The 14,903-nt window shown below is 42.0% G+C and overlaps 1 protein-coding gene across 7 annotated transcripts in view; it reads left to right on the forward strand.

Annotated features, from left to right (window-relative positions):
• The window catches only part of RAPGEF5 (Rap guanine nucleotide exchange factor 5), a 224,008-nt gene that overhangs the window by 26,356 nt on the left and 182,749 nt on the right, over positions 1–14,903 (forward strand). For all 7 annotated transcript variants that reach the window (XM_082693712.1, XM_082693707.1, XM_082693706.1 and 4 more), the window contains exons 2-3: positions 12,403–12,453; positions 14,623–14,729. Coding sequence is in view for 2 of the 7 variants with exons in the window: in XM_082693707.1 (XP_082549833.1) it covers positions 12,403–12,453; positions 14,623–14,729 (158 nt within the window). In the remaining 5 variants the exon portion in view is untranslated. The remainder of the gene's footprint in view (positions 1–12,402; positions 12,454–14,622; positions 14,730–14,903) is intronic.

The following is a 14,903-nucleotide window of genomic DNA, read 5'->3' on the forward strand; positions in this document are numbered from 1 at the left end:
AAGATCACTTTGAGTCCAGAACGTCTGAACACTGCCCTGGGGACGTGTGGGGTAAGGGCTGTCTTTCTTGTTCTGGTTGAAGGATCACTGGTACTGTTTGCTGGGACTGTAGTGGGCTTTGTGCCAGAGTAGAAAGTGGGGGAGGAGGGAAACAGTTTGAAGACGGGCTCTCTGTGATGCCTACTAGAGAAAGGAAAAGGTGTAGAGACAGGTTAGAAGAAATAATTTGGTAGGGAGACTAGAAGAAGGTGAATCAGTGGAGGTAGAAGAACATGTCAGTCAGGGTCCAGGGGTGGGCAGGACAAGAAACCCAGCGGCCACAGAGTGGGGCACAGTCCTGCCCGGGGTCTGTCTGCTTTAGAGAGGGACCTGAAGAGAAGAGGCCCCGTCGTGAGTGCTGCATTTTGTGGAGTCAGATCTTAACAGATTAAGAGAAGTGAGAGTTAGGGTGTCATAGCTGGAAACACTAAAAGGAAAGACACTCGAGATGTGAATGGAATTCTGATTCTGTAGTATTATTGGTAGAAGGTGTTAGAAAAGGAGAAGGAAGTGAAACAAGCTGGTGTGGCTCTACAGTGAGCCTTCTTTAGTGGACCTCAGGTTTTAAAAAAGTCAAGGATTTGAGTGGAAGGAGGGTATGTGACCCAAAATAAATAAAGTTTCACAAGCCTGTAAGACTCAAGTGCCCTCTGACTGAGTGCTCGTGAAGTAAGTGAGGGCCAGCTAAGCTAACATTTTCTGTGCAGTCAGAGCCTGAAGAGAGGGAGGGCGCACGCCTGCTCCTTGTGGCAAATGTAAGCTTGTTGACCGATGAGATGACACTATTCTACGACCATCAAGAGAATGATTCTTCAAACTGGAACTACACATGATAGGCAGTAATAGTTCCCAACTGCTTTAAATGACTTTGGGGGACTAGAAAAATGATTTTGTCTGGTAAAAAGTCTGCACATGGGGTCACAGCCCTGCTGTTAGGATTATTTGTAAAAATGTGGAGAATCTGTGTCCTAACCATAGCATGGCAAGTGACCTGAATTTCGTAAGCTGCATACGTGAAATCATAGACTGCTAGGTAAATACTCATTCTCTTCAATTCCAAAATCAGTTATTAACTCAAAGATTTGGGAATGCTAGAGAAGGTAAGTAGTGAATAACTGGAAAGGTATAACTTTCGAATGAATGACAGGATTTCCACTTGGCGGCATCCAGAAGAAATTCTTGTTCGTACAAGAATTGACTTTACCTAGAGGGTTGTGTGTGTGTGTGTGTGTGTGTGTGTGTGTTTAGAGAGAGCATGCCTGTGGTGAGGCGGGGCAGAGGGGGAGGGGAGAGGGAGAGAGAAAACCTTAAGCAGACTTCACACCCGGCTGAGGCATGGGGCTCTGCTCCATCTCATGACCCTGAGATTATGACCTGAGCTGAAATCAAGAGTAGAACCAACTGAGTCAACCCGGTGCCCTGACTGACTGTAGCTAGAGTCTCAAACAGTAGTGGCAGATGATCGTCATTGACAAAAGCCCATTGAAACTCTGCACCCATTTGAGAACAGACCTGGTCCCAAGAGCCTTGTAAAAGCTCTCTGATTATGAGTCAAGAGCAAACTCCCAAGTATGGGATATGGGACCTAACTCCCTTGGGTTATGTGTGATGTGAAACCCCTGGGAATACTGGGAATATTGCTAGTGGGAGAATTTTCTTTGCCACAAGTCCTGGTTTTTTTTTTTTTTTTTTTTTTTTTTCCAACCAGGGGGATCCTTGGGTGAGGGGCAGAGAATTCTGTCAGGACTCCACTTGTGTTGCTTTGTCATAGGCACTCTGTCCTGACCTAGGGATGTGGATGAAAAACATACAATCCTGTCCCTTGAGAAGCTTGCATTGTAGTAGGTGACACCCACACTCATGGACCTGGTAACAGTCAAGTTTGTTGAATGCGCAGCAACACTGGTTAACATTCACTCTACAGCAGGCACTGTTCTAAACTCTTCACGTATTTGGAGTCCCTGGGTGACTCGGTCGGTTGAGCATATATCTTCTGCTCAGATCATGATCCCAGGGTCCTTGGATCGAGCCCCATGTTGGGGCTTCCTGCTTGGCAGAGAGTCTGCTTCTCCCTATTCCTCTGCTGCTTGCCCTGCTTGTGCACATGCTCTCTCTCTGTCAAATAAATAAATACATTTTTTATTTTATTTTTTAAACTCTACACATATTTTAAGTCAGTGGTTCTCCAGGTGTCGTCTGTCAGCATTAACATCCTCTAGGAGCTTATTAGAAATGCAAGGTTCATAGGCACCCCTCAGACTATACCCGCTAAACCCAAAATTTCTGGGTATGGGGTTTAGCAATCTGGTTTCCTAAGCCTTCCAAATGCATGAAGTTTGAGAACACTGTTTTAAGTCATTAACCCTTACAACAACCTTCTGGGTAGATTTTATTTCTCCCATTTATAGACGTGGAAAGAGAGGCAGAAAATTTAAATAGTTCGTTCAAGGACATGTAATACAGTTGGGCTTTGAATCTAAGCCATGTAAATTCAGAGCTCTGCTCGTAACCACCACACAAGGCTTGCCTCCCAGGACAAGAAAGTGCAGGGCATGGAGAAAGGAGCTGTAAACTCCCAAAGGGGAGAGGGTTTGAGGAAAGTATTAACAGGGCTGGATTTGTTTTTCCTTGAGAAGCATTCAGTGAGAATTAACTGTGTGTAATGTTTCATGTTAGATATTGTGGATATTTATGTATATGAATAAAATACAGACCTTACCTTTAAGATTCTTAGAATGAACTGGGGGGAATCCGAATGTTAATAAGTAGCTGGAATCTAAAGTACTTTGAAAGTACATAAGAAGTTCTAATAGGGGAGTATTGAGCATATGAATATATTTTAACATAAACTCAATAAAAATTTAAATATATGAGGAGGAAATCATTACAAGCGGTGAGACTACTGTGTGCAAGATTCGATATTTGAAACAGGATAGTCTTGCATTTATTAGTACTTTTGTATATTTGACCTTGGCTATAGTTTTGTGAAGTCTAGACTTGTCTACATTATGGCAAAGGTTGGAAGTTCCCAATTTAGGAGGAGTTGGTGAAACTAATTGCTCCTTCTTTATTTGTTTTAATCTTGGGAGCCAAAAATTGTTTTGACCTATTTCTTCCTTTTATGTGACATGTAAATGAAGACAGAAATGTGCATTAAACATTTTTGGAGCAAATAATCTTCCAATGGCAGTGGGAGATAATGGGGTTCAAGAGGGAAAGAAATTCTTATCAGTAACTAATTGAGCACAGGAATGTACTGCTGGGATTTTATGGAGTACCTCCTGTTCTGTAAAATTTGATCATCTAGACCGGGGTTGGTAAATTTCTTTTGTGAAGTGTCGTATAGTAAATATTTTTAGCAAGAAAATAGCCAGAGACCATATGTAAACAAACGGGCCCAGCTGTGTTCCAATAAAACTTTATGAAAACCAGGTGGCAGCTGGGTTTGATCTGTGGGCTGTAGTTTACAGACTCCTGATCCACATTCCCACCTGACTCAGAGTGTAGATGAAGGCTGTGAAGTAGGCCAGGTGACCTCAGGATATTTTTTCTGGTGGCTTATTTCTGAGTTTCTTTGTATGTCTTATATGCGTAACTGAGAAAGAAAATCTAGATCTAGTTTTCTAACTCTTCCTTCTGCTGGAAGACAACATTATCACCTTTATTACTTTGTAGCTTTCAAAGATTTATATGCAAGTTAGGAAGAAACACTTAAGAGATTAATTTATTCCCAGAGCCAAGGAAGGAAAGAAAGGTGGCTGCTCCAAGGTGTATTTCATTTGCAGATTTCTGACCTGCCAGTAACATAGAAGAAAAGTGAACTTTTTTTTCCTCTTGAAGACCCCACACAAAGTGACTTTATGGAAGTGTTTTTCACTACAAAGAAACAATTGCCTTTCAAATGTATCTTTAAGTTTTAAAATGAACAAAATTAATTCAGTGTATAGAAATACACTATGTATATACTCTTGCTGCATACTGGACCACTTAAAACAGAATTGAGAAATAAGGGAAAAGAAGGGTGGTGGTCTCTCTCTCTGTCAAATAAATAAATAAATAAAATCTTTAAAAAAAAAAAAAAAGAAGTAGGGTGGGATGTACCTGGGTGGCTTAGTTGGTTAAAGGTCTGCCTTCAGCTCAGGTCATGACCCCTGGGTCCTGAGATCGAATCCTGCCTCAGGCTTCCTGCTCAGCCCGGAGCCTGCTTCTCCCTCTCTTACTCCCCCTGTTTGTGCTCTTTCTCTCTCTCTGTCCAATAAATAAATAAAATCTTAAAAAAAAAAAAAAGAAAAGAAAGTAAAGGATGGGTGGTGATGATATGGCAGAGACGGCAATGGGTTTCATAGATTTTGAGGTGGTAATATCACGTTTGCCACTGGCCTGAGAGCCTGGAACATCAGGTTCTGTGACAAGGGGGAAGGTCACCACTGTGTGGTCATCCCCTGCTATACACCAAAGGGCCTTGATTTACAGAAGGGACCAGCGAACACTGGGGGGTCGCCAGCTGGCTGAGGAGAGACAGCACACACGTACAATGGAGGCAGGAGGCACTGCATCCTTGTGGCAGATGAAGGTGCTGGAGTGTTTGGGGGAAGATTAGTCATGGGAGGCTCAGGGTGGAATGGGACTGCATGCAGCATTTGCGTGGATCTCAGGAAGAGCAGGGTGTGGAAATGTAGAGAAATGCAGGGAGCAGAGATCACAGCCAGGGCTTGGGCACAGAGAGGAGAATGTGTACAGTTTGCGTGGTTAAAAAATCGCAGTCTGCCTGGCTAGAGCAGAGCCCTTGTAGGACAGAAGCGTGGCAGGGTGTCATTGAGGGTGTCATCCACTGGGCAAACCGTGAGCAATCGGCAAGAGGAAACTGAAATTTTTAAGTAGCTATTTTAATTAGAAACAACAACAATAAGACAACAAACTAAGGTGCTATGTAAGGAGATGTTTTTAGGGAGATAAATCTGATTTGTGCTAGAGGTCAGAGTGCACAGGGAGGCAAGTCGGGTCATTCTCTTGCAGCTTGAGAGAATGTTGTGGTAGGGGTCATGCAGCTTTCAGCAAAGAAACAGATGGCTTATTTTGAAATAATATTTGAACGTTTTTTGAAACTTTATTTGTGGGGCGGAAAGAGGCCATTACTTTTTCTTTTTTAAACTTTTCCTTTTGAAATAAATTTCAGATTCACAAGTTTCACAAAGAGTACAAAGAGTCCTCTTAAAACCTTCATTCAGCTTTCCCAAATGTTAACATTTTAGGTAACCACAGTGCACTTGACAAGAACAGCATTCAGAGTCAATTAACTCAAATACAGACCTCATTCGGAGTTTGCCCATTGTCCCACCAAGGTCCTTATCCTAGTCCAGAATCACACATGGGCTTTTGTTTTGTTTCCTTATGTCCCCTCCAACCTGGGAGAGCCCCCTCAGTATTTTGTGGTCTTTCAAAGCCTTGGCAATTTTTGCAGACTTAAAGGCTTATTTATATTGAAGAATACCCCTCGATTTGCAGTCGTCTGTTTTCTCATTGAGTTCAGGTATCCTGTTTTACAAAAATGCCGTAAAAGTGCCTTCTTCATTGTATCCTTTCAGTGGGCAAATGATGTCAACATGTTTCATGGTTGGTGATAATTTTTGTCAGTTAATTAGGGTGAGGTCCACTGTGCTCCACTGAAAAGTGACTCTTTTCTCCTCCAAACATATTGACTTGAGAGAAGCCACTTTGATACTGCGCAGACAGCCCGATTATCACCCTTGTGTCCACTAATTTTGGCATCCGCTGATTGCTTTCTTTTTTGTCTGCAGTATTCAGTATGGTGGTATTTGCCTAACGGTGATCTTGTTTTCCTTCTCTTCTTGAATTTAGTAATTGGAATTCGGTAGGGAAGAGCTGTCCCCACTCCTCCAGCCTGCTTGGCCCAACATTTATTTATTCAATCATTTATATCAGTATGGACTCATGGGTATTTATTCTGTGGGTTATAATGCACAGTTATTACCTTCTATCCCACAATGTGGGATGTAATAACTGTGGATTATTTTGCTGCTCAAAGATCTCAGCAGGAACATCTTCATGTTGGTCAGTGTTTTGGAAAGGGTTCATCTTGGAGTCCAGGTGTGACTGGGTAGGTTGATAATAATACAAGTAGGGAATCCAGTGTCAAGTGAAGGTGAGTAAGCTTGCTAATTTAATGTTCTAAAATCTTTGGTGACTTGATTCCTAAATTTTAAAGGCTTTTCTGTGATTGCGTTAACCAGAAAACCCTGCCGTGTTAGGCAGAACTATTCTCTTGCTTGTAAATGCAGCAAGAAGAAAGATTTTCCCAAGAATCGAATAAAAATCAAGTCGATAACGTGTTGGGATTTGTTTCTGTTGTACCTATTGTGTATATTTTCCCAGAAGCTGCTGCTTCTTGCTGATTTATTTTCCTAGGCAGGCAAGATTTTGAAATATTTATAAGTATTCCTAGAACCCACTTCACTTTCCTACTTTAGCTGTTAAGTGAGGCAAACATGTTTATACTAGAAGAGAGTCCTTTACTAATGGGAAGTAAAAATTAAGTTTAATGCTGCGGATGTCATTAAGAGGGTATGCCTTTTGAGAAGGTATATAGCGTCTTTCTTTTCTGCAGACATGAAAGTACCTTGGCTTAGGGCTGTGTCTGGGATGGGGTAAAAATAAGACACATAACACAAACAGGGACAAGGTGGGATTTCCAGAAACACTGGCCCTTTGTTTTATACAAGCCAGACTTAGAAGCTCAGCCACAGATCCCAATGCTTTCGGTCAAAGGACTTGTACCTCTACGAGGTTCTGAACTCAGCTGGGCCTGCGAAGGAGGCAGTTTGAAGAGTACTCTGGGTCTCATAGCTGAGAAGTTCAGACTGCCGGTTCCCACTGATGATTGTTCAGTGGTCACACATTAGAACCACCTGGGGAGCTGGGCAGAAACCACCCAGGTCCCACTCCCAGAGGTTCTAATTCTGTGCTCTGGGGGTCGGATATGAGCTCCTGTTGAGTTCTCTCTTCAGCTGGCTTTCAGATGGCTTTAATCTACATCCAGGGGCTGAGAATCACTGGAGCTTATGCTGTTTGTGACTTCCGAATGCAGTGAGATACACTCGTTCGTCATGTCATTCTCAAATCATCACAATCTGTAAATGACACCTGTAGAGTAATCACTACAGATGGGCTTGGGTTGCAAACTCGGGTAAATTTCTTAACCTCTTGAAGTCTAGTTCTGTCAGCTGTGAAATAAAATTAATAATAGTGCCTACCTCAAAGTTTTTCACAGATTAAGTGGTATATGTTGTATGTAAAATACTTTGCACAATCTGTAGCACAGAGTAGAAACCCCGCTAGTGATTGACAGCGGGCAGCCTATTATAGCAGACTCGTGGCTTTGGTGAAGCAGTCCCTTTTGTTTCAGTCCTGGCTCTGTAACTTTCCAGCTCAGCGGCTTGAAGTCATTTTTCCCCTTCCCCCTTCCTTCCTTCCTTTTTTAGAGAGAGAAGGGGGAGAGTTGGGACAGAGGGAGAGAACAAATTCTCAACAGATTCCAAGATGCAGGGCTTGATTTCACAACCCTAAGACCATGCCATGAGCCAAAATTAGGAGTCTGACGCTTAACTGCATGACCCAGGGGCCCCATTGAAGGAAATAGCTTAGTTTCTCTTTTCCTCAGGCCTCTTGTCTGTAAAAATGTGAATAGTTGGGTGCAGTTACTGTTATGGGAAAGTGCTAAAGACCAAGGAGGTGCTTAGTAAACATTTCTGCCACTTTCCATGTCATCCCATGTTTCTTAACACTTCACGGGCAATTTTGAGAACATGATTGATGTTGGTGTGGCAAGGCTGTGCTGAGAAGGTGTTATCACAAATGACCTTTGTGGTGGTGACTGACTGGTGGGAGCATATCCCTTGGGGCCCCTAGGCCATGGTGGTGGGCCTGAGAGCTTGCAGGAGGGTGATGGCACCCTGCCCCATGCTTCCCTTTCAGCAGTTGGCTCTGGCTTGCATCATGCCTGACTTGTGATCCTGTGGAATTCTCAAGCCCACGTACTGGCTGGGGTTGGGTCCCTTTTACCTTGATCAAGCTCTGATTGAGCTAGAAGTGTATCCTGGGGCTTAAAAAGGACTCATAGACTTAGAACTCTACTGGACAGCCTGCTTGGTCACAACCCTTATTGTTGGAGTCGGTAGTCATCTCTTTACAAGAGGGGCCTTCTGGTAACTTCGGAAGCTTTCTGGTTTCCTGGGTTTGTGAAAGAAGCAAATGCACTAATTCCACTGTGATGTCTTCATCTTCTACATGATGGCCCAGAATAGGGAAAGGACAGTGGCTGCAGGTGACAGAGAGTCTTGTCAGTAACTGAATTCTCAAGGCATCAATACATTTGGTAGTTCTTGCTGGTTCCTCTTTGAAATGAAGCAGGTCATACATTTGCAGGGATTGAAATGATTCGGTCTTTCTCCTTCTTCTCTCCCCTTAGCTGCTTAGGTATTAGTTCAATCTAAGGAGAGTATTAAGGCATGTCCTTTAAGAGCTAGTAAGAAATGTGCCATAAGTCTATCATACAATATAGCAAGATACCCTCACTGACTCTGGAATGAGTTCTGTGCTTGGTTCAGACCCAGCATCTTGGACCATTATAATTTAACGTCAGTGGACACCTAACTTAAAAAAATTAAGATAACTAACCAGTTACCCTTTGAGTTATGCCATTATTTGTTTCTGGAAATTTGTGAATATCAAAGGGTTGCAGTTTTCTAATACATGTTTAATATATGAAAAATATTTGCCTGGAATCATTTAGGGATTCCTTTTCCATGGTTCACTAAAACAGAAAGGAGAAGAAATAAATTTGAATTAAAATCTAATTTCATTTGTATTGTTACCAGTCTTCTCTCTATGGTAGAAATAATGTCTTTCACGAAAGTATCATTGCATGTAGCCAAAGTAATTCTAAGAAGCTGGAAATAAAGAAGAAAAAACCCATCATTTCACATCATTGTATTATGAGATATTATAGTGAGAGTCATTTAAAGGAGGACACTGTATCACTGGAAACAGCCATCCAAGATTATAGAGTAAACTGATAGGAAATGAGGATCAAGTTTAAAGTGTTCTTTAGATCCTCTATATTTATGGGGTGCCTGGGTGGCTCAGTGGGTTAAAGCCTCTGCCTTCAGCTCTGGTCATGATCCCAGGGTTCTGGGATTGAGCCCTGCATCAGGCTCTCTGCTCAGCGGGGAGCCTGCCTCCCCCACCTCCCTCTCTGCCTGCTTCTCCTCCGCTTGTGATCTCTGTCAAACAGATCCTTTATGTTCTGGTAAACGAATTTAGATTAGGAACAGCATCGTGGACTTGTGTATGTTTCTGAAAGCGCCCACAGTGCCTGGCCAGGCGCTCAGTAGGTGCTTTGTAAATGAGAAATGAATGTAAGTTTGTTGCTACCAGACGGATTAGATGAAGCCTTAGCATGCTCAGAGGAGAAATAAAACCAGGAGATTCAAAGAAGGAATGCAAACAGCTGATGACATATTAGGAAAGAATATCAAAACAGAGAGGGATGCATTTTTAAGGGTGTTCTTGTGATAGATGCTTTCAGGTAAATGCAGGAGAGCAGTCGGTGAGGTGATTCAGAGCAGTGATTCTCAGATTCTTTTAAGTTGGCCCACTATGTTCCTCTGACAAACTTACATAATTTCCTAATACCTCTTAAAAAGGAGGTCATGCATAGACTATTCCATGTTCTTTTTTCTCCAGGTCTTTGACGCTTGCTATTTTGGGTCAATATCAACAACTAAAAAAAAAGCGGTCTCTAAAGCACATAGTTAGGAGAGTTGTTTTAAGTTGAACACATCCGAACTTTACAGAGTTCTGCAGAGAGCTCTGGGGCTTCCTGGAGCCCAGCTGAGTTTGAGAGCCGCTGTCCTAGAGCGTTAATGAAACAGAGCCCTCCTGGGACCAGTTAGGAGAGCGCTTCACAGGAGTTTCTGACAACAAATGTAGGTATTGTGTTCTGGAAAAGGCCGTTCTTGTTGTGTTGCTCCTGTCGATTCCCTGTGGGCTGGTAGCTTATCTGTTATCTAGTCTGCATGGAAGAATCTCATGGCTTTATTTACTCACCTTACCAATCTTTTGAAACCAGCTATCCATGGGGAAGTTTCTGTGAAGTAGAATTGTGTGAGTGTAACACTAGTGTGGAGACAGCCAGATTTAGGTTGGCAGCCGAAAGAAAGGAAATGGTTTGCTTTCTTTTGTGAATGTGCCTCTACCTGGTTCTTGAGAACTTGTTTCTACCTAAAAGCTTTCTTTTCTTTCTTTCTCTCTCTCTCTCTCTTTTTTTTTTTAACTAAATCATGTGAAGTAGTTGCTTTTGTGAGCCGATTCAGGCAATTAGATGAGTAATAAAGACTGTCAGTTCTGGCCTGCCTTATTGACTTTTAAAAGTCTCTCTATTTAGGGGGAGAAAAATCACTTATGATGATTCATCCTCGAATGATAAAGCTAGTGCATATGCAAATTTTAAATTGTTTGGTATTTCAATAAGTGAATATATTACATAGGCTCAGACGACAGAAGGCCTGAGAAGGGCTGATTGGGAATGTGTATAATACCACACCAGAAGGGGTGGGTGGGTGTTTTATTTTAATACATGGGAATTAAAAATGGCCTGTCTACCTTCGTAAATTTAATTTTCTTTTAAGCCTTTGCACATCTTTAGCAGAGTAAACCAATTGGCATCTCTGGAAAGACTTTGTATATTTCTTTCAGTTTAATTAAGATAAGTAACGGGGGTGGGGTGGGCATGTGGCATGGAGAGGATGCAGAATAGGAATTGTGCCTTAGACTAAGGTTTGGTTGAAGGTTCAGATGCTGAAAGGTGATGACTGGCAGGCTATGTTTTGTAATTCAGCCAATGATTTTGAGAAGTGGAGGCGGCAGACTAAAAACGATGGGATCTCAAAAGACAGCAAGCCTTGGAATAGAGTTGTAAAGAGCTTTTAAACATAGGTTGGGAGCTCAATAAATGTTAGTTTCTCTTTTCTGTTTTCCAAAGCACAATGGGAAATGATACTAGTTTTCTATTGTGCTTAAGCATATGCGGGTGATGGTGCTGCCTACTGGATCGTTAGGTACGAAAAATGAGCCACTACAATTCAAATCATTCAGTAACCACTTACTAAATTGATACAGAGATGTACATATCTATAAACAAGTGAATAGCAAAGTAAACATTTCTTTGCAAGGTTATGCGCTCTATGCTGTAAGAGCAAAGCAGTGTAAACTGTCAGCACCCACTCCAGGAGCTTGTGAAGATAGTTGGGGCAAATGCACACATAGAATGCCAGCCAGCCATGCAGAGCATCCGGGAGCTGCTGTGATTGTATGGAATAACAGAGCTCCCAGGAGGGCCAAACCCCAGTGACCCAGGCAGGTGGGAGGAGCTTCACCTAGGAGCGAACTGCATTAAACCTGGACTTCGAAGTCTGGTGTGGCTCAGGGAAGCGTCAGGGAAGATGGAGGGCTCTCCATCTGGAGAGTGGTGAGAGCAGAGGCAGGTGGGAGTGCCAAGCTCTTCTGATGAGGAGGTTTGTAGGAAGTTGGAGGGAGAATACTGAAACCTGTTGGAAGCAGCCCATGGTGGTCGACGGACTCCCTAAGCAGTAAGAGACCCACTGTAAAGCAGGGGACCTATGTTCAGTTTTGAGGTTTGCGGGATGACCTGTGGGGAGCGTGACCAGAGGTCCGGGAAATCCATGGAGAGGCTGAAGCAGTGGTGTAGATGTACAGTGATGGGAGTCTGAGTTAGGTGGGGAACAAGATGAAAAGGAGAAACAGAATCAAACCACTCAGAGAATAAAATCCCAACTATGAAAACCTCCATCTTTTCGTGGCCCTCCTTAAAGTTGTATCCTTTTGGTTGGGAGCTGTTTATTTATTTATTTATTTATTTAAAAGATTTTATAGCTAGAGATAGAGACCAGAAGTGGGCAGAGAGGCAGACAGGGAGAGAGAGAAGGGGAAGCAGGCTCCTGGGAACAGAGAGCCCGATGCGGGGCTTGATCCCAGGACCCGAAGGCAGAGGCTTTAACCCACTGAGCCACCCAGGCACCCCATGGAAGCTGTTTAAACAGAATAACCTGTCCCGTTGCAATGAATGGTGACCAGATGCTTGCACTGAATGAGAATAAGGACATGAATCCTTTATAGCCCATTACTTGAGACTGAAGCACATTTTTTTTTTTTTTTTTTTTTTTTGGTTTGGACGACTGCTGGACCCGCCGCATTGTAGACATTGACCCTGCTGGTACAAAGATTTGTTTAGTTCTAATTTTTCCCCTCTTCTTTCTTTCAAAATAGACTCTATCCAGAAGAATTTCCAATCCATACCTTGAACACACACCTTCCCAGGTATGATCTTTTCTCTCACTGCATTTTGTGAAACGGATTTATGAATCCTGATGTAGAATTCTCTAGTTACAGCTCTTCCCTTTCCTCCTGGGCATGCTGTCTCCCACGCGGTCTCCTTCACCTGGGGATAACACAGATGAAGTTTGTTGAAATGCTCTGATAATTGTGTCATGGTACGAGATGTTCACCAGATAGGAAAAAAATATTTTTCCAACTTCCAAGCCCTTATATGAGTGTGTTATCAATATGGCAGAGTTAAATATATATTTTTTCAATTTGCTGTATTAATAGAAATGCTGCATTTTTAAAAGAGTGAATATTCTAAAAACTTGGTATAACAGGGACTTAATTGTAGTTATCTATTAGTAGAGTATTTCTAGGTTTGTTGAAAAAAGATGGGGAGCCTTCACTGTATTTAAAAATCATTTGACAAAGAGTTCCTTTTTTTCTTTTCTTTTTTTTAAAAAGTAACAGGAGGCTGTGAGCACTGTGAGGTCTGAAACTTCTTGGCCTTGTTCACTACTGTATCCCCAGCACCTGCAGTGGGGTCCGAGAGCCACTCATTAGATGTTTGTTGTCACTCATTAGAGGTCTTGTTCACTACTGTATCCCCAGCATCTCAGTGGGGTCTGAGAGCCACTCATTAGATGGTTTGTTTTGTTTCTTTTTGTTTTTAAAGATTTTATTTATTTATTTGACAAACAGAGGTCACAAGTAGGCAGAGAGGCAGGCAGAGAGAGAAGGGGAAGCAGGCTCCCCGCTGAGCAGACAGCCCAACACGGGGCTCGATTCCAGGACCCTGAGATCATGACCTGAGCCGAAGGCAGAGGCTTTAACCCACTGAGCCACTCCGGCGCCCTCACTAGATGGTTTTTGAAAGACTGAGTGAATGAGCATTGATACCTTGTCAGAACCTGTCAAGGGTGAGCTGACTTGACCTTCCTTTAGGGTAATATTTTTTCTTTTCTTCCAAATTTTTATTTAAATTCTAGTTACTTAACATACAGTGTAATGCTGATTTCAGGGGTAGAATTTAGGGATTCATCATTCACATACAACACCCAGTGCTCGTCATGCCAGGCGGCTTCTTAATGCCCGTCACCCATTCAGCCCATCCCTCACCCTAGGGTAGTTCTTTCTGGCAGCTGACTTGTTGCTGTTTTTGTTTTGTTTTGCTTTATATACAGTTACAACATGTTAAAAAAATCATTTCCTGCCCTTCACACTTTCTCATCAGGTTGTGTTTAGGAAGTGACACTAGGAATATTAGGAAGTGTAAGGATAGGGTTGAAATGTTCCTTGTCAGGTCATAGTCAATATACTATTAGTTGGTTTGCTTCAAGAGAAGATATAAAATATTTTATAGGTGCAAAGTAGTGTAGCTGCAGAAAGAGTTCACCAGGAAATAAGTAAACAGATGTCATGTACATTCCCAGTATATACTAATTTTCACGAGCATCAAGACAGTTCATTTTTACTTAGCTTTCTTTGTTTGTGAAACAGCATTGCACTGTGGAGGAACGTGCCACATACAAAGAAAGGAGGTAATATATAAAGTAGGACGTGGACCTCTCTGGATCCTTCATCCTCTAAGAATCAGAGATGCGTATAGGTGAATTAGGATGAAAAAGGAAGTTAAGTAAAATTTTTATCTGCTAGGTGGAATCATGAAGTAGATGAAACCAGGGTGCTTGGAATTAACAATGAGCTCTGCAGCAGAGGGAAGCTTAAAAGCAAAGCAGACAGCAGCCTATCACATCGTGTCACAGTGTGAGATGTTCACTCGTTAGGAAAACGTATTTTCCCATCTTCCAAGACTTTGACATGAATGCATTATCAATATGGCACAGTAATATGTAGTATAAATATGCTTCAGTTTGCTATGTTGATAGAAACCCTATTTTAAAAAAAACATTTCATTCTGGAAACTTGGTATAAAAATTATTTATAGTTAAAGCAGTTTATTTGGAAAATAGTTACTGTCACGTAAGAGCGCAAGTGGACCAATAACAAAAATAAAATGGGTAGTAGTTGGTCTGTAACTACGTAGGCTAAAGTGTTGTTAAACTTAGGGATGTGGGCATGATTTTTTTTTTTATAGTGTGCTATTGGCAGCTTACAAATTGTCATATTATTGTAAATTTATGGAGAATGTCTTTTTCCATTTAGATTTATGGAGAGAATTCTTCTTGTGCAGGAAGAGCATTGAGGAATATTATTATCGTTCAGGCAGCTGACCTGATAAAGGACAGAGTGAACCTCAAGGGATTTTACAGGTAACACAGTTTTCTAATGCCTTGTCAAAAATTCTCCTTGAATAATAAAAGAAAAATGTGCTGAAATCATAACCTTGATCACAGAGAGCTGGGCTTATCACTACTGGGAGGATTTGTTTGTTTGAAGTGTCTATTTGGGGTACTGATGGTGATTTTTCTCTTTAGACGGTAGAC

This window comes from Mustela nivalis (genome assembly GCF_964662115.1).
Source record: "Mustela nivalis genome assembly, chromosome: 12".
Lineage (NCBI taxonomy): Eukaryota > Metazoa > Chordata > Mammalia > Carnivora > Mustelidae > Mustela > Mustela nivalis.